Source organism: Orcinus orca, chromosome 8, assembly GCF_937001465.1.
Source record: "Orcinus orca chromosome 8, mOrcOrc1.1, whole genome shotgun sequence".
Taxonomy (NCBI): domain Eukaryota; kingdom Metazoa; phylum Chordata; class Mammalia; order Artiodactyla; family Delphinidae; genus Orcinus; species Orcinus orca.
Genome location: NC_064566.1, coordinates 38,351,073 through 38,376,986, shown reverse-complemented (window position 1 = coordinate 38,376,986; position 25,914 = coordinate 38,351,073). Strand labels below are relative to the sequence as shown.

The 25,914-nt window shown below is 49.8% G+C and overlaps 1 protein-coding gene across 1 annotated transcript in view; it reads left to right on the top strand.

Annotated features, from left to right (window-relative positions):
- Positions 1-25,914, top strand: part of OTOG (otogelin) — an 86,971-nt gene that overhangs the window by 32,451 nt on the left and 28,606 nt on the right. Inside the window, exons 23-32 of the mRNA XM_012538964.3 lie at positions 439-598; positions 7,735-7,842; positions 10,573-10,711; positions 12,229-12,363; positions 12,661-12,807; positions 13,103-13,222; positions 15,110-15,226; positions 15,919-16,075; positions 19,101-19,127; positions 21,614-21,781. Of these exons, the coding sequence (XP_012394418.2) occupies positions 439-598; positions 7,735-7,842; positions 10,573-10,711; positions 12,229-12,363; positions 12,661-12,807; positions 13,103-13,222; positions 15,110-15,226; positions 15,919-16,075; positions 19,101-19,127; positions 21,614-21,781 (1,278 nt within the window). The remainder of the gene's footprint in view (positions 1-438; positions 599-7,734; positions 7,843-10,572; positions 10,712-12,228; positions 12,364-12,660; positions 12,808-13,102; positions 13,223-15,109; positions 15,227-15,918; positions 16,076-19,100; positions 19,128-21,613; positions 21,782-25,914) is intronic.

Genomic DNA, 25,914 nt, shown 5'->3' with positions numbered 1-25,914 from the left:
TCTGGGGCACTTCCTCTCACCTTATCATGCCTTTGAAAGCAGAAGTGACTTCTCTCCGTTATATGGGAAAATAGGGGATAGTAATACCTCACAGAGTTGTTGCAGGATTGAATAAGAAAATGCACATGAGGGGCCTGGAACAGTACCTGGTTGAAAGGACACGTCCAGTAATTGGTACTGGTGGTGGTTGTCCTACTGTGGGACAGCACATACCCCTCCTGCCCACTGTGATGTGCGCTTGGGAACCCAAGGAATGCCTCAGGGGCAGCAAGGGCATGAGAAAGCATCAGAGCCCCATCTCTGCCTGCATCCTCCAGATGCTGGTCCCCAGGTCTCCCTGGCCCCCCCTGCCGCCCAGGAACCCACCCCAGGCCCAGGTGTTCCAAGCATCCTGCTGAGTGTCCAGGCTCTTCCCAGCACCACCCTCTCCTCTTCCAGCTGCTGCCTGTCCAGCAGGCCAGGTCTTCGTGAACTGCAGTGACCTGCACACCGACCCTGAGCTGAGCAGAGAGAGGACGTGTGAGCAGCAGCTGCTGAACCTGAGCCTGAGCGTGCCAGCCCGTGGCCCCTGCCTCTCAGGATGCGCCTGTCCCCAAGGGTATGTATCTGTGTTGCAATGGCTTACCACTCCCGAAGGCTGGCAGAACCAGGGACCATAACGTGGAGTGAGGGGCAGGGAAAACCTCACACAGCCTTTCAGGGAGGCACCAGCCCACAGCTGGCCAGTGACAGTATAATGACTAGCGAGAATCTGAGAAAGAGCAGGAGGGTGGGGAGCCAAGCCGGAGGGGGGTCCACCTGCCTCTGCTTCTCACCAGCATGTGGCCTTGGACAAGGAAGGGGCCTAGCTCCTTTGAGGCTCAGTTTTTCATCTGTAAAATGGGAATAATAATAATTCCTACCACCTCAAGAGATTGTTGGAGGATTAAGTGAGGTGCCAACCACTGGGTGGGTGCCGGGCATACCCTAGAGGCCTCATGGGCTGAAGACTATGAGAGAGGAAACCCGTGTTTAGCTCTCAACCTTCATCCCTGCAAAATTCTGACCAGGTGGAGGGCTCAGGCCCCTGTAATACTTGAAAAAGAAAGGCCCCAGCCTGTGGAAGTAGTCTCCCTCCTGGGTGCCCGAGATGCTGCCATCACAGCTGGGTGACCTGCATGAGCTGAGTTTTGTAGGTCGCCTCATTGATGCTCTGCATGCCGAGGTGGCTGCAGGGGCCCAGCGCCCTGCTCTGCCAGTTCTCGTTCCTGATGCTGGTCTTGCTTCAGGTCTAGGCTGAGAAGACAGTTGGGCACCTCGTCCCATGACTTGGCAGCACTGGGCTGTGTCCTCAGCCTGTGCGGAGAACAGGGCTAAACTGGGAGTCCCAGCCCAGGCCTGGCAGCCAAAGGACGTGAGAAGGGGGTCAGAGCTTCTAGGGTGGGAAAGGGAGGGAATAGTCAGTTGGAGTTTTGCTGTTTATAAAACACCTTGATATAATGATCTCCTTCAATCTCAGAGCATCCTCGGGAGAAAGGAGGGGAGGATCATTATTCCCATTTTGCAGATGAAGACACTGAGGCCAAGGGTGGGGTGCAGGGAAGTGGTCTGCCCAGAGATCCATGACTCAAACCCAACTGTGCTACTGCAAACCCTGCCCTTTGGCCAGAGCGTGCTGGCTCTGTGAGGCCTGGAGTCTGGTCCCCTACACAGAGGTCATGATGTGGTTTATGGGCCTGCCCTTTCCCAGGCAAGGGCATCCACAGGGGAGCCCTGTGAGGTTTGGAGAACTCGCACAGGACCCTAGGCCCAAGACTCTGCATTTCTAACGAGCTCCCAGGGGTTGCTGATGCTGCTGGTCTAGGAGCCACACTTTGAGTAGCAAGGTTCTAAAGCAATGTCCAACATTAGGGATTAGTTTAACTCAGAAGATCCCGAAGCCAGACGGGGGCTCCCTTTTCAGTCCCCAGGCTCCAAAGGGTAAGATAGGATGTGAAGATTTCTAAGGGCTCGGTGACTTTTGACAAGTTACATGACCTCTTGGGCCACAGTTTTCTTGTCTGTGAGGCCCGGCTGGCTGTTTGCAGGACCAGTCTGAGCAGGACAGTACCTGAATCCTCTTCCTCTGCTTCTGGCCTCCCAAAGTTCAATCCAGGTCCTGGCGCTGTGCCAAGAGCATCCACGGTCCAGAGGACTTAATGTTTGTCACTAGCTGTGTGATGTCGGACAGGTCACTTAATGTTTATGAGCCTGAGTTTGCTCACCTGTGAATTGAGGACAGTAACACCTACGGTGCAGGATTCTTGTGAGATTTAAAGAAGACAGCGGCTGCAAGGAGCTGGGCACGTAAGTGCTCCGGAGAAACTCGTCCTCTTCCCCTTCTTAGTGTTGAACCCCCATCACCTCTTGGGGTATTTGCCCTAGTGGCTCACGTGTTGTATCAAATGCCCTATGAGGAGCTTATACACACTCCACAGGGGCTTGTCAAAGGGAAATTGTTATAGTCTCAACTTTTAAAGGAAGGACAGGCATTTCCTGCCATAGTGGAACATTCTCTTGGGAGCCGGGATAGGGCTCCCAGGGATACCTAACAACCCCTGCCTGGGGCCCTCTGGGCCTCTGGTCCCTGTGCCCCTCCCCGTGGTGTTTCTTAGACTCTCTGGGTGTGTGTCATCCTCCTGGGCCACTGCAGGGATCTGGGGCCGTCTGTGCTGCTCCAAGTTCCTTTGCATGTCGGTGCTGAGCCAAGGGCTCTGGGGCCACTAAGTAGTGTAGCCCAGTGGTTAGGAGCATGAACTCTGGAGTCAGGCTTGAGTTCTGATTACACCACTTACTGGGTGAGTCAGTTAACTTCCCTGAGGCTCAGTTTCCTCACCTGTAAAATGGCACAGAATAAGCACTCTCTGTGAGTGATGGCATTGTCTTCCTTCACCTGCATCCCATGCATGTGCAAATGCTCCCTGAGGGGGGTCTGGAACAAGAGGGTCCCTTAACAGTTAAGGAGAGGGTGCTCCACAAATTGAGGGCACCTTGAAGACAGAGGCCAGAGCTTCTCTCTGCATGCTCCTGTCTGTGGTGGGCACACAGAAGGTGCTAGGGTTGCAGGCAAGTCTGCAAAAGGCCAGGAGGGAGCAGTGGATGGTAGGCGGCAGGAAAGGTCCCCTCCCCGGGTGGATGGTGGGGGCCAGGGAAGGGCCTGGGGGTGAAGATGGAAGGCGGTGAGCCAGCCCATCACTGGTGTCTGATGCAATTATGGAGAAAGGAAGGGTAAGAAACCAATATTTATTGTGTATCTACTAAGTGCTAGGCAGTGCGCCCAGGTCTATAATTAAATTCTCGTAATGACCTTGGGAAGAAGGCGTCGTTATCCCCGTTTCACACATGAAAAACTGGAGGCTCAGAAAGGTTAAGTGGCTTCAGGTAGAGCACTGTGGATTAAGCACATGCTTTTCTATTATTTTCCTGCTTCCTCTGACAATCGCGATGAAATGTTGGTAATGGAGTAAAAAGTATAAATCACCAGGGACAAAGGGAGCAGGGATGGGATGACAGTGGCATGAGATGGGTCAATAGTTTTTGAAGAAGGAGCGAGGGTGGCTATGTAGAAACTGACCTTGCAGAGCAGAGGATGACAGCTGATCCTTGTAGAGAAGGAAGGCCAAGGAGAAACAGCCTACATGGTGTTGACGGCTTGAGGAACAGGAGGCTCCAGGCATCTCAGAAAGAGGGGTGGTGGGAGCAAGACAGGAGGATGAGGTGCAAGTCTGGGTAAGGAGCAGTTAAACTCCTGGATTCCCTGACCCCATCCAGCAGAGAAAGGTGGTAAGAGTTTCTAGAAATGTCAAGTTAGAGGCTTTGATCTCAGGGACACAGGCAGGGGTGAGCTGTAGAGTGAAAATAGGGAGATGACTTAAAGCCTGCTGGGACCCAGCCTTCCTCCCCAGCTTGGTTCCCAGGATGGTGGCATCAAAGTTTTTGCCTCCCAGGCCAGAAATGAAAGATGATTCTTCTCCTGCAAATTGGCTGGGCCAAGAGAAAAAAAACTCTAGAAACTGACATTTTGGGAGTTCCACAACAAAAATGATGCCCCCCCCTTAAATATGGAGCTTCCAATCAATGTTTCATGTCTCACTCTATTTCCTTTTAATTTTTTAAAAGTGAGGCATAATTTATATACAGTAAAACACACAGATTATAAGTATACAGTTTGTTAAGCTTTGATAAATTTATACCCTCTTGTAACCCACACCTCCATCAAGATAGAGAACACTTCTTTCCCTTCAAAAAATTCGTTCGAGCCTTATGCTTTTTCCTAGTTAGTGCCTCCCCCATCCCTCCACCATAGTTCTTTATTTTGGCATAGATAGTCTCTGCCAGTTCTAGAACTTCATGAAAGTAGAATCATGCAGTATCTACCCTTTGATGTCTGGCTTCTTCTCCTTAGCTTATGTCTTTGAGGTTGATCCATGTTGTTGCATTTTCCAGTAGTTTGTTTCTTTTTATTGCTCAGTAGTATTCCATTGTATGAATATACAATAGTTAATTTATCCACTCAAATGTTGATGCATATTTGGGTTATTTACAGTTTGGGCTATTTTAAATAAGGCTGCTTTCTCTTGGATGAACACTTCAGCATGGAATTGAGTCCTAGGGTAGATGTATGTTTAACTACGTAAGAAATTGCCAGATTACTTTCTAAAACATTTGTACGACTTCACCTTCTCATTGCGTGAGAGTTCTGCCTGCACCACATCCTCACTAACACTTGATGTTTTCAGTCTTTCTCATTTTTGTTATTTTAGTGAGAACATAGCCGAATAGCATTATGGTTTTAATTTGTATTTCCCTAATGACTAATGATGAGTACTTTTTCATGTGTTGTTTGGCCATTTGTATATCTTCCTTTGTAAAGTGTCCATTCGAGTCTTTTGCCTACTTTTTATTTAGCTGATTTTTTAAAAAATTGAGTTGTAGGGACTTCCCTGGAGGTCCAGTGGTTAAGACTCCACACTTCCAATGCAGGGGGCCCAGGTTTGATCCCTGGTTGGGGAACTAGATCCCGCATGTATGCCGCAACTAAGAAGTCCACATGCTGCAACTAAAGATCCCACGTGCCACAACTAAGACCCGGTGCAGCCTAAATGAATAAGTAAATAACTTTGCTTGTAAAAAAAAATTGAGTTGCAGAAGTTATAGATTCTGGATGCAAGTCCCTTGTCAGACATCTGTATTGCAAATATTTTCTCCCAGTCTGTGGTTTGCCTATCCATTTACTTACAGTGTCATAATATGTCTAAAAACTTCTGATGAGCAGAAGGTTAAAATATTGGTGATGTTTACCTTATCACTTTTTTCTTTATGATTAGTGCTCTTTGTGTCCTAAGAAATCTTTGACACAGTTCCAAAGATATTCCTCTATGTTTTCCTCTAGGAGCTTTATAAATTTTGCTTTTACATTTGGACCTATAATCTATCTAAAATTATTGTATTTTGTATATGCTGTAAAATGGAGTTGTTTCATTTTATTTTTTCTGATGGATATCCAGTGGTTCTAGCCGCATTTAAGAAAAGACTTTACTTTCCCTATTGAATTAAAAACCTTAAAAAAAAATCATTTGACTATATAAATGTCGGTCTATTTCAGGACTCTTTATTCTTTTTTTTTTAACATCTTTATTGGAGTATAATTGCTTTACAATGGTTTGTTAGTTTCTGCTTTATAACAAAGTGAATCAGTTATACATATACATATATTCCTATATCTCCTCCCTCTTGCGTCTCCCTCCCACCCTCCCTATCCCACCCCTCTAGGTGGTCACGAAGCACCGAGCTGACCTCCCTGTGCTGCTTCCCACTAGCTATCTGTTTTACATTAGGTCGTGTATATATGTCCGTGCCACTCTCTCACTTCGTCCCAGCTTACCCTTCCCCCTCCCCACGTCCTCAAGTCCATTCTCTGCCTCTGTGTCTTTATTCCTAGGACTCTTTATTCTGTTCCATTGATCTATTTGTCTATCTTTAGGCCAATATCACACTGTCTTGATTTTTGAAGGTTTATAGTAAGTCCTGAAATCAGAAATTGATAGTGTTCCGACTTTGTTCCTTTTCAAAGTTTTTTTTGGCACTTTTAGGTCTTTGAATTTCCATGTAAATGTAGGACCAGCTTGTCAATTTCTACAAAACGGCCTCTGGGATTTTGATTGGGATTGTGCTGAATCTATAGGTCACTCTGGGAGAACTGACATCTTCATACTAGTGAGTCCTCCGATCTGCAAATATGTCATTATTGCTCCATTTACTGGACCTTCTTTAATTTCTCTCAGCAGTGTTGCACAGTTTTCACCTAAAGTTTTGCACATTTGTCATTGAATTTATTTATAGATATTTGGTGTTTTTCTCTTTCATTCCATCTAAGTTGTCAAATTTATAGGCCCATCTATGATGATTTTTCGCCTAGTCTGTCAGTAATGGAGAAGAACGTTGAAATCTCCAACTATAATTGTGCTTTTGTCTCTTTTCTCCTTTTAGTTCTATGAGTTTTTGCTTCTGTTTTTGAAGCTCTCACACTTGGTGCATGCCCATTTAGGTTCTTATGTTCTCTTGATAAATTGACTCTTTTGTTATTATGAAATAGCCCTCGTTATTGCTGTTAATACTACTTATCTTGAAGTCTACTTTGTCTAATGTTGATATAGCCACTGTCTTGTGACTAGTGTTTGCATGATGCCTTTCCCCATCATTTTACTCTTGGCTTATCTGTGCCTTTATATCTCAACTGTGCTTTTGTAAACAAAATACAGTTGGGTCTTGCTTTTTTCACCAGTGTTACGGTTTCCCCCTTGTAATTAGAGGGTTTATGCATTTGCCTTTAATGTAATTGGACTGAGTTTAATACTACCATCTTGTTATTTGTTTGTCCTGTCTTTGTTTTTTCTTCTTTTGGGTTCAGTATTTTTTAGTATCCTATTTTTTCTCCTTTATTTCATTTCAAGTATATATCCTGGTATTTTTTATTTTTGCGGTTCTCTAGAGATTACAATATGTATCTTTCATTTATCACAGTCTACCATGAATTAATGTTTCACCGCTTTAGGTAGAATACTTGTAACAGTCTGCTTTCATTTACTTCCTTCTTGTCCTTTGTACTATTATTGTCATACATTTTACTTCTACGTGTGTTATAAACCCCACAATTCATTGACATTAATCGTGTTCTAAATGCTCAGTTATCTCTTAAAGAAATTTAACATAATTTAAAAAATATTTACCAACATATTTTCTACTTTTGGAGCTCTTCATTCCATGTGAATCTGAGTTTCCATCTTCCTGAAAAATTCCCTTTAACATTTCTTTTCAGTGCAATCTACTAGTTACTCTGTGAGCCACCTGGGTAGGGAGGGTCAATGCCCATGTCCATGGTCTGTTCACTAGTATACATCTAGTGCCTACGGGACAACTGGCATCCAGCATGGCTGGCGGGTGGGGGGCAGCATGTGGCTGGTAGAGCTGAGCCTTGCTTCCTGATGTATGGCAGAGACTTCTGAGCTGGGCCAAGTCTGTCTCTGGTTTTTCCAGTTACTGAGGTACCTCTGAACCCCACTGGGCAGCGGCAGGATGCTGGTGGGTACATGGTCCTCTCTTCCAGGGTAAATGCTGAGAGCCACTCCGGGGCATCCGTGTGGATACAGGGTCCTCCACAGGTGACAGAGATGGGAAGGGTGCTCTCCTGACCACCTGCTTGCTGTGTCCTTTTAGCCTGCTCAGACACGGGGATGCCTGTTTCCTGCCAGAGGAGTGCCCATGCACTTGGAAGGGGAAGGAGTACTTCCCTGGGGACCAGGTCATGTCTCCCTGCCATTCCTGGTAAGTGAGGGCCCCATCCAGGCTCTGCTTTTTGCTGGGAGTGAGGATGGATATGGGATGCACGATCATGAGTACAGTCTAGCATCCCCCCTCAACCATGTTCATATTCACGTTGTGTGTTTCTGTGCTATGTAGGGGTTTGTGTATATATACACGTGTACACATAGAAAGAATTTTGGGAAGTGTTTTTGTGAGTATTTACACGAATGTGAGTTTGATCAAACATGTATATGAATGTGTGTAGATGTGTATTTGTAATCATGAGGACGTGTTTGCATATGTATATGGATGTGCAAGTGTGGGCACGTGTCCAAAATGCATAGACTGCATATGTGAATGTATATGCACGTGCATATATATGAAAAGCTGGGCATTCATAATCCTGAATATGTTAGTGAACACATACAGTTATGAATTTGTGTATGTGTACAGCTATATTTATATACATTTGTGTGCCTCTCCATCCATTTAGTATGTGGGGACATGTATGTGCAAAGTGTGTGAATATGTGCATGCACTGGGTGTGCGTATTTGTATTTACATGTAAGTGAACAATATGTAAAATGTGCATTTGTGATTTCCTGTGAATATGTACATGCTTATATGTGAGAGTAAGTTTACATGTGAATATATTTGCACACTGTATATCTGTTAATATAAGTATACATACGTGAGAGTGTGTGTACCTGGATTGAATTCTTTGAAAACGGGCTTGGAGCCAGTTCTGTAGAGCCTGCCCTGGGCCAGGCAGCGGGGAATGGAAGTGGGTAGAGACTCAACCTCCTAAATATCTTCCCAGGCTCCCACTGCTGCTGTGCCTAACTCATGTTAATTCACTTTCCAGAGGCTTGGCTCCTGGAAGTGTCTATGGTGATTCTTTTTTTAATTAACTTGTTTTCCCACTCTCCACCTGTCCTCTACTTCTGGGAGAGCTGAGCATCTCTCCCACCTTGTAACCACCTAAATCTTGAGGTTCCCCAATGACACCCCCCCCCCCGCCCCTCCGCAAAGGCCTTATAACTACCCGAACAGCTAATGAGGCCTCTCAACCCATGCCTTCCAGGCTGGGCGGCCTCTGTTGTGGCCTCCTTTGCCAGATGTCCTCTGTGTTCCTGGCACACAGAGGCATGTGGAGCCTCCCTGACATTCCTCCTGTGCCCTTGTGCCCCTGCAGAGGGCCCGACCTGGGCTTTCCAGGGCTCTGAGAGTCCAAGTGCTGCTCCAGCCCTGATGTGTCTGCAGGATCAAGGTGACCCTGCCACTGCCTCAGGGCGTCAGGGGACACATCAGGGGCCCCTGAGCCCTGGCTCCTACAGCTCTCTGGAAAATGGCCAAAGCACATCAGCTAGACTAGTGGGGCTAGGATGAAGAGGGGAAGGAAACAGGACGAGGACCCCTCAAAGAGGTCTGGCCAGCTCATACCAGTGGGGGTCCCCACCCATTGGAACCTATTCCTTCTTAGCCCCACATCACATTCCAGTGACTGTCCAAGGGGTTGGGCTGGGCACAAGACCCTGTGTAAAGTAACTTCAGGTCAGCCTTGGTGTATTGATTCCTGGTCTGGTGTTTTGGAGATGGGTGTGTTCTGTATGAGCCCTTTCCAGCCACTCAGCTCCCCTGAACCCTACGTCTCTTGTAGGCTGAGGAAGGTCTCCTAGACTTAGGGATTCATCTTGCATTAATGAGTGTGTGCTCCATCTCTCTGCTCCCTTTTTATTGCAGAACTTCTCAAAACAGTTGTCTATATTTGCTGCTTTCAATTCCTCTTCTCCCATTCTCCCTCCTATTCCACGAAAACTATCCCTACCAAGGTCACCGATAATCTCCATGGTGTTATATCCAGTGTTTATCACTTGGTCCACATCTTCCTAGACCTATTAGCAGCATTTGACACAGTCAGTCATTTGTTATCATTCTCTACCGTCATACCTTTCTTCATGTGACTCTGGGATTCCCCACCCTCTTGATTTTTTTCCTCCTGCCTCTCTTTTTTTCTTTTGCGGTACGCGGGCCTCTCACTGTTGTGGCCTCTCCCGTTGCGGAGCACAGGCTCCGGACGCGCAGGCTCAGCGGCCATGGCTCACGAGCCCAGCTGCTCTGCGGCATGTGGGATCTTCCCAGACCGGGGCACGAACCTGTGTCCCCTATATCGGCAGGCGGACTCTCAACCACTGCGCCATCAGGGAAGCCCCCCCAATCCCCTTTATCTTGCTTCTTCCCCCCATAGCACTCACCACCTTCTTACCCACTCTATTACCTACTCATGCTTACTTATTTAGTGTGTAGCTTCCTCCTCTAGAATATAAGCTTCACAAGGGCAGAGGTTTTTTGCTGTTTTGTTCAGTGATGTATCTGAAACTCCTAGAATAATGCCTGGGATGTGGTAGATGCTTATGACTTGTTGAATGAATGAGTGAATGAATGAACGATTGGAGTGGTAAAGAGAGTGTGGACGTTGGAGTCAAATAGATCTGGATTCAGTCTTGGCTCTGTTATTTGTCGGCTTAACCTCTCTGAGCCCCAGTGTGTCCTACATAAAATGGGGACCCACCCTGCCACCCTTTGGGCATCTGTTGGAGGTCAATGATGTTTGTTGACCTCTGGCCCAGGGGCACACAGTGGGTGCTCGATGGGCACACAGTGGGCACTCGATGGGCAGTGGCTCCATCTTGGACATTCAGGGTGGGGGCAGGGCATGCCCTGTCAGGGGTCTGGGCACGTGTGTTTCAGTGTGTGCCAGCACGGCTCGTTCCAGTGCGCCCTCCACCCCTGTGCCTCCACCTGCACCGCCTATGGCGACCGGCATTACCGCACGTTTGATGGGCTCCCATTTGACTTCGTGGGAGCGTGCAAAGTGCACCTGGTCAAGGTTAGTGCCTGGGTGTGTACCAGCTGGCTCTACAGGGACCCAGAGCAGCTGGTGCATAATTAGGTGGGTGGGAGGATCTAAGGCCTGGTGTGTGGCAATTTAGAGACGCAAGATTGGGGCTGGACAGAGCCCACCAGTCTGCCTGTCCTCCTGCCTGTCACCATTATAACCTTGCCCCCTTGGGTGCCAGTGGTTTTTCTGTCTGTAATAGTAAAAGCAAATGCTTTCTGGGCTTTTATTATATCCCTGGTGGTCTACCAAGCCATTTTAAAGCATTGTTTCACGTAACTCTTACAGCAAGATGGAGTTTATTGAGCCCATGTTATAGCTGGAGTAACTTGGGCTTAGGGAAGTTGGTATCTCACCCGAGACCACACAACTAGTCAGGGACAGAATTGGGGTCAGGTTGGAACCAAGAAATCTGACTGGAGAGTTGGTGTGCAGGCAGGATCCCCTCCAGAAGGAGAAAAGGGTACCAACGGGGTGGGTGGGAGAGTGCCTCAGACACATTCAGGGACCTTGGTTTTGCTAAGGGCCTGTCCATCTCATTATATGATAGTAAAAGTAACAGTAATAATAATAATAATAATGACAAACCTTCTATGGAATAAGTCCTATCCATGGGGCAGGCACTGTGCTGGGGTCTTTCACATACTTTCAATAACTCCACAAGACAAAGATTATAGAGCTTGTTTTATTTTTTAAATTTCAAAGGTTTTGCATGCTCTTCACTAACATTTAAAACAATATAGAAGCATATATTAAAAACAAATATTCCTTTTCACATCTCTTCTGTTCCTATTCCCTGCTGAATAAGCACTCATAACAGCTAGGTGTGAATCCTGCAAGATCATTTTCCATAAGACAGACAGACAGACACACACACACACATACACACACGTTTTGTTTAATTTCTATGAATAGAATCCCACAATTTGGTTTTATCACATAATAGTATATTTTGGACATTATCTCATAGAGTCAGTAAATTTTTCTTCTTCTTTTTGTAGAATTCCACAGAAAAGATGTACTCTAGTTTGTTTTGTAATTTGCCATTGATGGACATTTCTGTTGTTGTCAATATTTAAATGCTCAATGAATACTTGTGTGGATGTGTCTCTAGACGCTTCGAAGTAGAATTGCTATAAAAGTTATACGTTTAGAAATGTTGTCCAGTGCCTGCAAATTGCCCTCCAAAAAGGCTTACATTACCATCATCAGTGTGTGTAAGACGGTGCCCCTTCCCCTACACCCCTGTCAACACCAGTCATCCCTATTATATATTCATTCATTCATTCATCAGACACTTTTTGGAGAATCCCTACATGCTAAACACTGCACCAGGCACCCAAAACAAAACTGAGCTTCAGAGAACTGAAGTAAATTGCCCAGAGTCACAGCTCACATGAAGTAGAAGTGGGTTGAAAACTATTTCAGAGTCTGTGTCCCCCTACCCCATGCCTCTCATCAGAATCTCTTCTCTCCCTGGTTTATTGCACTAACTTATTTCTCCTCAGAGCACATCAGATTTCAGCTTCTCTGTGATTGTAGAAAACGTAAACTGCTACAGCTCTGGCATCATCTGCAGGAAATTTATTTCCATCAACGTTGGGAACTCACTCATCATCTTCGATGACGACTCAGGAAATCCCGTAAGGCCTGGTGCAGGTGAAGGTTGTATGGACAGTTTGCTGGTTAATAGAGGGCAGAAGAGGGCTAAGGACTGGTCTCCTTACCACAGCACTTCCTCTTGGAGCCACTGAGTCCACAGCCCACATTGAATTCCTTGGCCACGGCCAGGAGCCCAGAGGTCAATGTCAGGCAGGGCATGAGGGAGGCAGAGGAATTGGTGAACTCCTGGGGCCGGGCAGTGACTTGTAGCCAGGCCCAGCTGACCCAGGTGTTGGGGGACACTCTGGCCTCAGGAATGGCCACCTCTGTCCCCCTAGAGTCCGGAGAGCTTCCTGGATGAGAAGCAGGAGGTCCACACGTGGCGAGCAGGGTTTTTCACGCTGGTGCATTTCCCACGGGAACACATCACCCTCTTATGGGACCAGAGAACCACGGTGCACATTCAGGCGGGGCCACAGTGGCAGGTAGTCATGTGATCAGTGACCCTTACGGGCCCTGTGCTCCTTCCTAGAGCCAAGCCAGCCCACTGGGTGTCCTTGCATGAGCTGTACCCTCGCCAAAGAGCCAGGAGCCTCATGCCTGCTGTCCTATCTGCCCCGCCCGACGCTGGGCCCCTTCTCCTCTGACTCTTCTCTCTCTGCACACTGCGACCCCAGTAGTTGCTTCTGGGCCCACGACAGACTCCTAGGCTCAGGGCGACCCCTCTGCCTGTGGCTCACCCTCGGAATGCCTGAAACTGACCATTCTCTCTTCTTTCAGGGCCAGCTGGCAGGACTCTGTGGGAACTTTGACTTAAAGACCATCAATGAGATGAGGACCCCAGAGAAGTTAGAGTTAACTAACCCCCAGGAGTTTGGTGGCAGTTGGGCTACAGTTGAGGTAAAACCTCTCCAAGCTGGCTCACTCCTCTCACCCAAATGGACCCTGGTCACAGGTCAGGGGAGAGGGACATTGGTGCAAGGCTGCTCCTGCAACCTCTCTCTCAGCTTCTCACCCAGCATCCTCAGCCCTGGACTCTGTCCTGTGGCCTGAGGACATGCACCATCCCATCTCACACATCAGACCCCAGACCAAGCCCTGGTAGGAGGGCTGAGGCTGGGAAGGAGACAAAGTCTCTGTCCTAGGAGAGATGACCACCTAGTAGGGAAGATGAGTCTTGTTGAAGCATTACCATTCTTACCCATCTCTGTGCCCCGGTGCCTGGCGATAGGTCTGGCACACAGGAGAGACCAAGAGAGACCCGCATGGGTTGGGGCAATTAGAGAAGGCTTCCTGAAGGTGGTGGCACTAGTGTGGTACTTAAAAGATAGACCATATTTGGATGGAGGAATGTATCAGAGAGAGGGAGGACAATATTAGCAGAGGCAGAAATGATAGGGGATGTCTCTGAGGTTTGGGAGATGTCTGAGGCTGCCAAGCTGTGAGCGATGGGGGGAACATCACTGAACTGACAGCAGGAGATCTGGGTTCTTGTCTTATTCTTTTACTTAAAAAATTATTTTATTTTGTTTTTCTTTTGTTTGTTTTATTATTTGGGGTTCTTGTGTTAGATCATCCAGTGACTTGCTGGGTGACCTTGAGTAAGTCCCATCTTCTCTGTGGTCCTCTGTGAAGTGAAGGGGCTGGGAGAGGGATAATGGATAGATTTCACTTCATGTGACAAATCTGATCAGTCAGATGAGGCTGCCTGGGCAGCTATGTTGAGAAATACCAACACTTGTGTCAGGCTCAGCTGGAAGAACTGTGAGTGATTAGTTATGTCTGCCATGGGTGCTGCATTAGAGAGTGGTGATATGAGTGATAGATATTTGCCTTTCCTGGACCGAGTGATCTTAGGTTCCTAGTTCTCTGTTGGGGAGTAGGTGGAGATAAGCCTATGTAGACTGGTGTCAGGGGAGCAGTTAGTCATGGCCTGGAGCTAAATGTAATCCTGAGGTGGGGCAAGGCTGTTCTCACAGCCTCAGAAACGTATGCTCTAACCCATTCCATTTTAGAGAAGCTGAGTGGGTGACTCATCTTTATTGCTTCCCTCCTCTCACCCTTCACTGTCTTTTCTCTCTCAGTAATCCCCTTCGGCATACCCTGGAGGGCTCTAGTGACAATGTAGGCCGGGGGAGCAGGTTCAGCAGACATCAGGGAAATCTGTATTAGTTTTCTATGGCTGTGTAACACCATAACTGCAGACTTAGCAGTATCCAACCACACACATGTATTATCTCACAGTTTCTGTGGGTCAGGAGTCAGGGCACAGCTTGATTCGGTTCTCTGCATACAGTATCACAGGCTGCAGCCAAGGTGTCAGCCAGGGCTGGGCTCTCATCTGAAGGTTCGACTGGAGAGGGATCTGTTTCGCTGACCACTCACTCATGTGGTGTTGACAGCCATTCCTTGTAGTCATAGAACTGAGAGCTTTAGTTTTCTTGCGAGCTGTTGGCCCAGGACAACCCTCAGCTCCTAGAGACCACCCACCATTCCTGCCACGTGCCATTCACAGCCAGCAAGGGAGAGACTCCAGCCAGATGGGCTCTGCACTCTTATGTAACATGACAGTGCAGTCACTGGCACATAACCACATCCATGTGTCACCTTTGCTGTCTTTTGTCGACTTGTCAGTTTGGTCCCTCCCACATTCAAGGGCAGGGGATTATACAAGGATGTGAACACAGGAGGCCGGGATCAAGGGAGTCACTCTAAGAGTCTCCGCCACATCAGGCAACAGGCATTTGAGGGGTAGGGAGATCAACAGTGCTGCCTTTGCCCCCTCAGTGCCCAGACACCCTCGACCCCCGAGACACATGTGTCCTGAATCCTCTCCGAGAACCCTTTGCCAAAAAGGAGTGCAGCGTCCTGCTCAGCGAGGTGTTTGAGACCTGCCACCCTGTGGTGAGTGGACTCCAGGCTTGGCTACTCCTGGGCCCCCTTCCCACCTCCCTGGAATCCCTTCTGCTCTCAGACCCTCCATGCCTTGGAGAGACACCTCAGGTCTAGAGGAAAGATTCACCTCTGCCATTCCCTTGCCTCTGGTCTGCTCGGATGAGTCTGCCCTGTTTCCCTGGGACAGACACAGTCAAACAGCTTCTGTGCCCTTTTCAAGCCTATCTCAATCTGGCTCTTCCTCCCAATCAGGAAGTTCTTCTGACTGGTGAACACAGACCCCTCATGCTGTGGCATCAGCCCTCAGTGGAGACAGTGGAGAGCTGGTGCTCAGCTCTGCATGGCCCCCTCCAGGGCCTCGAAGGCTGCCGTCAGATGGGCTTTGGCTGTCTCTGGCCCTGGCTGGAGGTTCACGCCCCACGTCTGTTTCTCAGCCACACCCTAAGCCCTTGGATCCAATAGCCTAGGCCCAAGGAAGGAGAAAGCTTAGTTCTCAAAAGCAGGGTCTACCTGGGTCACGGAGTTAACGTTTCCCTCTCAGCTGCCTGCCTTTCTGTCCTCACCCCACATGGGCAGCTCGCCCCATCCTGTGGTCCCTTCACGTTCATGCTGCTCCCTGAGGCTGAGTGGCATCAGCCCAGAAGCTGAAGGGCTGACATTCAGGGTCTGTCCTCTGACATCTGACTTCTGACCTCCTCTAGGTCGATGTCACTTGGTTTTACTCAAACTGCCTGACAGACACATGTGGGTGCAGCCGGGGCGGTGACTGTGAGTGCCTCTGTGCCAGCGTGTCTGCCTATGCCCACCAGTGCTGCCAGCACGGGGTGGCCGTCGATTGGAGGACCCCGCACCTTTGCCGTGAGTGTCCAGACCAGTCACCCGAGGGGGAGAGTGGGCCCCTTCTGTGGGCAGGCCTGTGGGGTCCCATCACTCTGGCTTGTGCTCATCGTTCATTGAATTCTTATAACTACCCTGTGAAGTAGGACTGTTTATTCCTGTTTTACAGTTGGAGAAATGGGCTAGAAAGAGAGAGATTAAGTAACATGCTCAGGGTCACACAGGTTGGTGGAGGAGCCAGGGCTCATCTCCATTGCAGGTGGTCTGGCTGCAAACCCATGCTCTTAACCACTTTACCAGAGGAGTCAGGAGCCCTGGGTTCCAGACCCAGAGCTGCCATTTGCAAGCTGTGTGACCTCAAACAAGTCCCCCAACCTCTCTGGGGCTCCATTTTCTCATCTGAAAAATAGGAATAGACGTGTCCCACCAGGTTTATTGTGAGGGTCAAACGAGATAGTGAATGTGAAAGCCCTTTGTCAGGAGAGACTCATGGGGTCCATCAGAGGCACCACAAGATAGCAGTTTTTCTGGAGCACTGGTGGTCTGCAAATGCTTTTGGTTGTACACTCCTATCAAGTGAAAACATTTTGAGCACACACAACCTGTGTGTGTGTGTATATATATATATATATATATATATATATATATATACACACACACACATACACATAGATGCATGTATGTATATATGTACTATTAGTAGTGTAAATGTATGTCACAAAACAGATACAAAAGTAAATATTTAAAAGATGAAATAAAATGCATAGAAATTTAAATGATTAATTAATTGATTATTATTTGTTTCTGCATACCAAAGATCTTCCTGGTGCAAGACGCCTCACTTTGTGGTGCAGTGGTTATTATGCAGGTGCTGGGGCCACACTGTCTGGGTTCAGACTCCAGTTCCACCAAGCAGGGTGACCTGGGGCATGTTCCTTAGACTCTGACTAGTAATTGAGGGTTAAGAGAACTGTACCTTCCTTGCAGGGAGCTGTGAGATTTACATGAGAAAATGCAGGTAAAGCACTTGGCACAGTGCTTGTGCCAGAGCCGAGGTTGCTGTCATTTTTCGTGGGGACGTGGGTGCTGGCACAAGAGCTCCAGGCAGGATGACCTCAGGAAGAAGATGGAGCAGAATCTGCCTTTGGCTTCCTTTTTCTTTGCCCATTTTACCGTGAGCCTCTTCTGCCACAGAAGCCTTGGGTCCTCATGCAGTCTGCTTCTCCTTCTACTTCTCTGATAAAAATCCTTCAGGAAGGAGAAGGGAACACACGTTTACTGAGAATCTACTGTGTGCCAGGCCCTGTACCTTATGTGCATTAACTCACTTAATATTCAGGCCTAGGGTGAAGCGAGTGAGGCCAGTTCCTGGAGCACAAGATTTAAGGGGATACCAAAAAAGGCAATTTTTTTTTTTTTTTTGCGGTACGTGGGCCTCTCACTGTTGTGGCCTCTCCCGTTGCGGAGCACAGGCTCCGGACGCGCAGGCTCAGCGGCCACGGCTCACGGGCCCAGCCGCTCCGCGGCATGTGGGATCTTCCCGGACCGGGGCACGAACCCGTGTCCCCTGCATCGGCAGGCGGACTCTCAACCACTGCGCCCCCAGGGAAGCCCCAAGGCAATATTTTAAGGCAATATTTAAAAAAAAAGAAATCAAAACTAATGCAGAAACATCTCTGATGAACAAAATATCACAATTTTAAGTAATGACAGCCTCAATATTATTGCTTTTTCCTTTTGCCTCAGGCTCCAGTATGGCTCAGCAAGGTGCTGTCACTGATCTTGTCTATTTTAAAATTTTGATATTTTGTCCATCATGGATATTTTGCATTAATTTTGCAATTAAAAAATTGTATTAAAATATTACATATCCTGATTACTGAGATTTTTGAGGTCCCCCTAAATTTTGCACCTGAGGTGAGCACTTGCCTTACCCCAGTCCAGGCCTCACAAGTCTGTGGGGCAGATGGTAGTGGTAGTCCCCATCCTATAGAGGAGGGCACTAAATTTCAGAGAGCTTGAGAAACTTGTCTCAGTATGCACAGCTGATGAGTGAGAGAGATGGGATTTCAGTCCAGGTCTGCGGGTCTCTAGAGAGCTGGCTTTTGACGACTTCTCTGGGCGACCTCCCATTAACCTGGTACACACTTGAAACCAGGTACTTGGAGATATTTTAATTTTCGAGTTCAATCTTCTGAGTCCACAAGTGAGGAAAAGCACATACTTACCCATAGCCACGTGGTGGGTCAGTCTACTGATTCCTGGTGCTGTTTCCAGAGGGCAATGCCAAATGCAAAGGAATAGTGTTCATCATGGGGCTTTGGGGGTGTGGGGTGGAGTTGGTGGCTGTCTTCAGACCATGCCTGAGACCCCTCCTCAGCCTTTGTCCCAGATCTGCTCGGTCAACTGGCTTCTCATGGTCTTGCTCCTGGCTTCAGGTGCCCCCTGGCAAAATCCCCAGCTTATCCCAGCGGACTCAGGAATCCGTGGCCTACGTGCCAGGGGAACAAGCTGTGGTGCTGTGCTGCGCCACTAGGGGGCGTATGGAGCACATACTTGGAGGAGCTTATCAAAACCTGATGGAGACTGCACCCAGGGGCCTGAAAAAGGCTTGGATTCTGGAGGCCCTGGGTCCCTTCCTACTCAAGGCTGTTGAAAGAACGACTTCTATCTTGTGCTTGCATTCCTCCAGGACCTTCCACAACATTTCCGATTGGAGCTTCCGTTCCTTGGTTCAATTCTTGCCCTTTGAGGTCACACAAAACATACTCTTCTGTCCCAGCACTCATTCATTCATTCATCCATTTGGTACATGCCGAATGCCTACTCTGGGCCAGGCTCTGAGCTTTGTGTTAGGGGCACAGAGAGGGAGCCGCTGTATTTCCTGCACCTTAAGATATCTGGATCTAATGACCATGTCTGAATCTTGGCGTTTGGGAGACAGGCCAGGTCCAGCCCTTGGGGAAGGAGAGAGAGCTGGGATGGGGCTTTGGCCCTGCGCATCTGTTCCAGGCTTCTCAAGAAGTCTCTGTTCTCTCTCTTTCAGCATATGACTGTGACTTCTTTAACAAAGGTAAGCTCATCCTCCCCAGGTGGAGCCTTGAAAGCTGGGGCACTGCCATCCCTGCCCTGGGGCCACAACAGTAGCAGCCATCCTGAGGCCCTGCTGGCCCTGGAGGAGCAGTCATGCAGACAGAGCCCTGATAGTGCAGGGCCCAGGGATGCCCCGGAACTCTGCCTCCAGCAGCTCCTGCAGCCTCTGTCCAGAGCCCAGGCCAGGCTAGCTTCCCGGGGATGTGCTCATGCAGGGCAGCTTCACCAGGAAGTGAAAACCCCATTTGCACCAACGTGCTGCCCCATAGCTTTCATAATCTAGCTCATCAGGCCCACAGGACATTGTCTTGGGTTTCCTGAAGTTTTGAGTTGGCAAAGGCAAATGCAAACTGCTCTTCCTTTGCTGGGGCGAAACTTACAGTCTGGCACAGCCTGTCAGATTCATCCCTAAGTTTAGCCAGTGTTGCAGAGCACCAGATTATGCTCCAACTTCTGCATTAACCAGGTCATGACTAAAGACCCCAGGGAGGTTAATGACCAGTGTTAGAATCCATGAGTCAGTTTAATCACTGGGGTTGGGTGGGATTGGAGGGCTGCCCAGGAGTAGTTTTCAGCACTGATCTTTGTGCGGTGGGGCCAGGTTGGCAGAATTAGATACTCATCAAGTCCCTGGTGCCATTCACCTTTGACTTCTGAGGTCCCCTCTGCCCCCACTTCCAGGCACCATCCTGCCAGGAGCAGGCCTGTACAGGTAAAGGCCCAAGGCTCCGTCCTCACATAACTGCATTATCAGATTTGGTTTGAGAAACGTCCTCTGGCGAGAGTATAGTGGGTGAAATAGTGGGGGGACTGACTAGAGAGACAAGGATGCCACTTAGGGGATCCGTGAGATGAGGGCTGGACCAGGGTACAACATGGTCATTCACAGTGCCTGCAGTCCCACCAACATGCTAGCCTCAAGGGGCTCCTGCTGGCCCAAACCTTTAACCCCTGACGGCAGGAATCTGCAATGGGAGGATTGCAGTCCCTGCACAGGCGGGGTCTGTCTGACACCAGGCAAGACATTTCAGCAAGACAGCTCTGAGCAGAGTTTTCTCCCTTCTGTGGCATTTTGAGTGGCAGTAACTGGCAAAGGACAAGCTGTTTCTAGCATCCTGCACCCGCCCACCCACCCTCCTACCCATTCTTACTCTGCTCTTCTACCAACATTTTCTTTGGTCCAGGCCTTTGCCGGGCGCTGGGGATTCACCAGTTAATGAGACCTGTCCCAGTGGTGCTCTGGAGCCGGCCCACCCTGGCTTTCTAGAACCCACTGCGTGTTCTTCTCTCCACATTCAGTCGGTAGTTTGAAGTTGACCACTGGTGGGAGTATTTATTCACGGAAATCAGCAAACATTACCAAATGGGGTTTTGTTTGCTTGTTCATTTTGTGAGAGCTGATTGTTAAGCCAGCACAGCACTGCCTTTGTCCTGTCTGGTAGGGAAGACAGACGTGGACCCCCGATCGAGACCCTCCTCATAAGAGCTGTGATCGGCATTAGCCATGCTCCGAGACCGCTGGAGCACAGGGGAGGGAGGACGCTTGCATGCGGTGGGAGAGGGTGCCGGGAGAGCTTCACCACGAAGGTGACATTTGAGCTGGGCCCCAGAGATTGAGGAGGCGTTGGCCCCGGGCACAGAACGGGGTGTGGGGGGGGACTGCGCTGAGTGGGTGGGACAGCGCGAGTGAGACAGGAGGTAGGACACAGCACAGCTCTTACAAGGAAGAGTGAGAGAAATTCAGTGTGGCAGTGGCCGGGGTTGGGGCATGAAGGGCCCCTGAATCAAGCTGGGCTCTTGGAGTCTATCCTGAGGACAAAGGGGGAGCCACTGAGGAGTCGCCGAAGGGAGTGTGGCTAGGAGGGTGACTGGAGGGCGGGCCACACCAGAGGCTGAGAGGTCAGTTATGAGGCTGTTGCAGTGGTCTAGGAAACCCATGCCCCTGTCCAGCTTACTGACAACCGACCACCGCAGGAACCCAAGAGACACAGAGGTGACACATGTTTGAAATAAATAGATAAACACTAATGCTGAGCCCAAGGCTTCCTGGCCTTTACCCTTCAGACCTCAGGTGGGGAGAGACCAGGTCTGGCATCTTCTCCCAGAGGCGACTCTGAATAGCGCAGCAGCTGGAATGGTAGAGTCTGAGGCAGGGGGAAAGGCCCATGGAGAGACGTTTGGGGGGCCCAGATGCCCCCCAGGGGTGGCCTTGTTTCCAGGCTTCCTGTGAAGTGATCTAGGTGCTGTGCAGAGGGTCAGTTCCCATCAGGGGCTGGCAGCCTGGGGCTCCCGTCCCTTCCTTTTCATGGGAATCAAGGTCCCCGGGGCCGGGGGTGAGGGACGTGACCAAGAGGAGCTCTTTAGCATCCTCTCTCCTCCCGCTTCTGGCAGGGCTGGGCAGGTAGTGACGGGGGGCGGGCACAGTCCCAGGGCGGCAGGGCTTATGACCGGGCCCCCTCTCTCCAGCACTAGGTAAGGGCCCCTACCAGCTGGCCAGCTTGGCAGCCAGAGGTGCCCTGGTGGCCATGAAGGTGGCAGGCAGTGCCATAGTCCTAGTGAGAGCAGAGGATGTGGCGCCGGGGGACATTGTGGACTTCCTGCTGACGGCTGCCCTCTACAAGGCCAAGGCCCACGGTAAGGCCCACCCTCTGGCCCCACTCCAGCACTTGGTGGAGGGAAGCAGGTGCTGGAGGAGGGGAGGATGCTACGACCCTAAGCCAGCTATAGTAGCTGGAGAAATGTGGGGCTCCAACAGGCACCCCTTTCCCAGTTGAGACAGGGTTCTGGGTCAGCCTCTTAGCCTCTTTCAAGAAACACCTTCTGTCTTCTTCTTGAAAAAACCAGAGAGGCCAAGGTCCAGATGTCCCTTTGGACCTCGCTTCACACAGCAGCTGTATTCCAGAAAAGCTAGGTGGCAGTAACTACTACTTCCCATCCCTCCCCCTAAATTTCCTTCTTATTCTCCCTCTTCCTACCCCCCTCCCCACTTCTCCTCTCTATTTTTAAGACTAGATAGACTGTAAATACCAGAGGGGAGCTGGCTGATATATTAACTCCAGTGGGACCTTCTCCTGTGAATGGAGGAGTGGGCTCTTGATTTGCTCAGGTTATGGTCCTGAGTCCTGATCTGGTGGGTTACACAGACTGAGGCACACCTGGAACCAGCCAGCCTCCTGGGTCTGACTGCCAGCAGACCTAAAGGGCTTAGCTGTAGTGGGCACCATCTTCTCTTCAGAGTTCAGTAGTGCCTGAGGGGTGGCAGGACCTTGCCCGGTGGGGAGTGACCGCCGGTGGTGTTTGTGTTGGGCGCTGGGCCAGCCAAGGCCTCAGTTCACCAGTGCTAGGAAGCCTTCTCTTCTGTGGCCATTTGTGTGTGTCCCAGTGTGTGGTCACTGTGATCACTGATCAGGGTTTCTCCCCGCAAATCCTGTTGGTCCCATCTAGTCAGTATCTCCCTAATCACAGGGATGGTCCATGAAGCCAATCCCAGCATCGACCGGAATCTTGAACCAACACACATCTCAGTTCATTCCAGCCTAAGAATTTAAGTTCTCAGATTCTCAGGTCTGTGGTTTATCTAGTTACGAGGATCGTCCTGTCTTTCTCTCTCTTCCTCCCCTCCTCCTCCCCTTCTTCTCTCCTTGCCTCCCTCCCTTTCATTGAGCCCTGTTCCCATGCCAGGCACCAAGCTGGGCACTGGGGAATCAGTGGCATCAGAGACACGACCCCTGCCCACCAGAAGTCCATAGTCCCATCCAGGGGACAGACACGTCAAAGGCAGTTACAGTGCCTGTGGGAAGGAGGAGCCCCTAACTCAGTCTTGGGGAGTCAGCAGAGGCTTCTTAGAATAAGTGTTGTCCCTTGAAGGTTGAAAGGAGCCAGGAAGGGACTTGTAAGCCAAGCTCAGGAAGTGGATCTTTATCCTGAGGGCAGTGGGGAGCCAGGGAAGGGCTTTAAGGAGGGGAGGGACACCCCAGGCACAGCTAAGGGGATGTCCATGGTGGGGTGAGCCGGGGGTACAGTAGGAGGTGCCAGGAGGAATCACGTCACTGCACGAGGTAACCTGGGAGTGAGGAGCTAGGGACTAGGCCACAGGAGGGCCAGGAGCATCCCCACTGCCCCAAAAGGGAACACTTCCTCCCTAGACATTCCTGACCCCCAGATCTGTGTGGTCCTGCTTGAAGAAGGAAGGGTGTCTTATAACCTTCCAGATGTAATGGACCATCTGCTTAGTGGGAATTTTCTGTTCTCCATTCAGTATTTTAGCCCAGTAAGTAAGGTCTAGTCTAGAGGGGGTGTTGATTTTCCAGTGGTTTTATGGCCTGTTAAGCAAACCCTAGAGAAGCCTGGGCCTGGAGAATGTCACTGTGGATGGGATGCCCAGAGACTGTGAAGACCAGCCTCCATTTCAGACCTGGGTCTCCTGGGCAGCTGGGGGCAGGGCCCAGTGAGGACCCAGGCTCCCACTCCCACCCCATCCTGTGTTCCTTCCCTGTGCTGTGCCCAGAGTACTGGACAGCAGAAGAGAACATACCTTCCAGGTAAGATTTGGGGTGGCTACGTGGGGGAGGTGCCCCTTGAATTTGGCCTTGAAGGATGCGTAAGATTGTGATGGGAAGAAATGGAGAGCAGAAGATGTCACAGAGAGGAAGTTTCAGCAGTCATTTAGGCCTGAGCCTCTCACTCTCATGGTCTTGATGTCCTATAGGATGTACTAAAGGGACACAAGCCACAACCTGGTGCATCTCCCTGGAGTATCAATTTTACTTAAAGATTTTTGGAGGAGGTTACTGATTTATTATTAATAATATCTCACTCTTCTGTAGCACCTGCTGTGTGCTAGGCACTGTTCTACGTGCTTCATATAGAATAAGTCATTTAAGCCTCACAACAATCTTAGGAGGTAGGTGCTATTATTTTCCCAATTTACAGATGTGAGGACTGAGGCCCCGAGAGGTTAGGTAACTTACCCAAGGGGACATCACTAGCAAGTGACAGCAACCAGGCTGTCACTTTTGGCAGGCTCCTCCCAAACAGAGATATTAAAAGAGAAATAAAATTTAGAAAATGGAAGGTGAAAAATCATTTGATTATTTAAGGTAAAACTTTGTACAGTCAGTCCTCTGTATCCACGGTTCCACATCTATGAATTCAGCCAGTCGCGGGTGGAATTTCAGATGGAAACCTACGAATACGGTTGGATGACTGTACTGGGCCATTTCATGTAAAGGACTTGAGCATCCTTGGATTTTGGTACCAGGGCGGGTGTACCGAGGAACAGCTGTACCTCTAGGTCTGGCATTCAGCCTCTCCCCCATTAGGAGGACTTCAGGACAAATGGTTGAGAACCTTGATTTAGGCCAACTCCAGTCTTCACAAACAAGAAAGCCGAGACCCAGAGAGGGGAAGTGAGTTGCCTGAGGTCACCCAGCGAGGGACTCAGCACTCTCCCCGCCTGGGCTGCCCCATGCCCACTCCTGGATCCCATCCCTGGGGCTGACTGCACAGTGGTTAAGAGCCTGGGCTCCAATCCTGCCTCCTTTTTCCACCGTCAGTGTGACGCTAGGCCTCACCGCCCTCATCTGTAAAATGGGGATGACAATGTCATCACCTTCTAACCTGTTATAGAATTTGCTTGTTCATTATGTTTACTCCCCACCCACCACTCGCTACTTGAATGTCAGCTCCGTGAGGACAGGGGTTTTGTCGTTTTGTCCCCTATTGTGTCCCTAGTGCCTGGAACAGTGCCTGGCCCCTGGTGGGGGCCTCAGTAGTGTTAGCTGCTGAATGAATGAATTCGCCACCTCACAGGGCTCTCTTGGAATTTACTACAAGCAGCGGGTAGAGAGCTTGCTCATCACTGTGCCCGGCACAGAGTTAAGTCCTGATCGATAGCAGTTGTTGTTGACATGAAGAATTAATTCTTCCCCCAGTTACCTCATTTCTTCTCACAGCTGCCCAGGGAGGTCTAACAGGAACTCTGTGCAGTATCTCCTGGGGCCACGAGGTGGAGGGGGGATGGGGGGAAGGGGAGACACACCAGGCCCTGTGCTGGGCCTTTCACACACCGTTTGTCCCTCACAGCCTGGAGGCGTGAATTCACTTGCCCACAGCACAGCCAGCCATGGCGGGCCGGGACTCCGGACACCTGCTTGTGCATTTGGGCCCTGACCCTGCAGGGCCCTGTGGTGGGGGGCAGGGGAGATCCACCCAGCAGTGTGGAGACAGGAGAGAGGACAGTGGAGCCCAGCTCTTAGGCCTCTGGGCAGGCCCCTTCCCACCTCTGGGGCAGTCTCCCTGCCGTGGGTTGGGCTCAGCCTCAGGTCCCCCAGTTCTGACCCTCTGGGATTCTGTGAGGAGTGGGACCAAGAAAACTGACAAATCAGCAAACCCCAGCTTGTCTAGTACGTCCCATAGAACAGAACTCCACCAGGACAGCCGTTTCTGTCTGTCCTACTCACTGCTGTATCCCTAGCATCTAGACTAGCACATGGTACACGGAGGGGCCTCAGAGATGTTTGCAGGAAGGAGGGAAAGTGGAGAGAGGGAAAGAAGGAGGAAGAAAGGAAGGAGGGAATGGAAGGAAGGAGAGAGGGAGGGAGGGAGGAGGGGATAGTTCAGTCACCTCCCCAAGGCTCTGCAGTTGGGGCTTTAACCCCCAACCTTCCCTCCCTCGGGTAGAGGTGGTATGTGCCGAGGGGCAGCCAGCAGGCAGAGGTGGGTGGGCTGAGGGGAGGCGGGCAGGCTGGGAGGAGCAGGACCCAGTC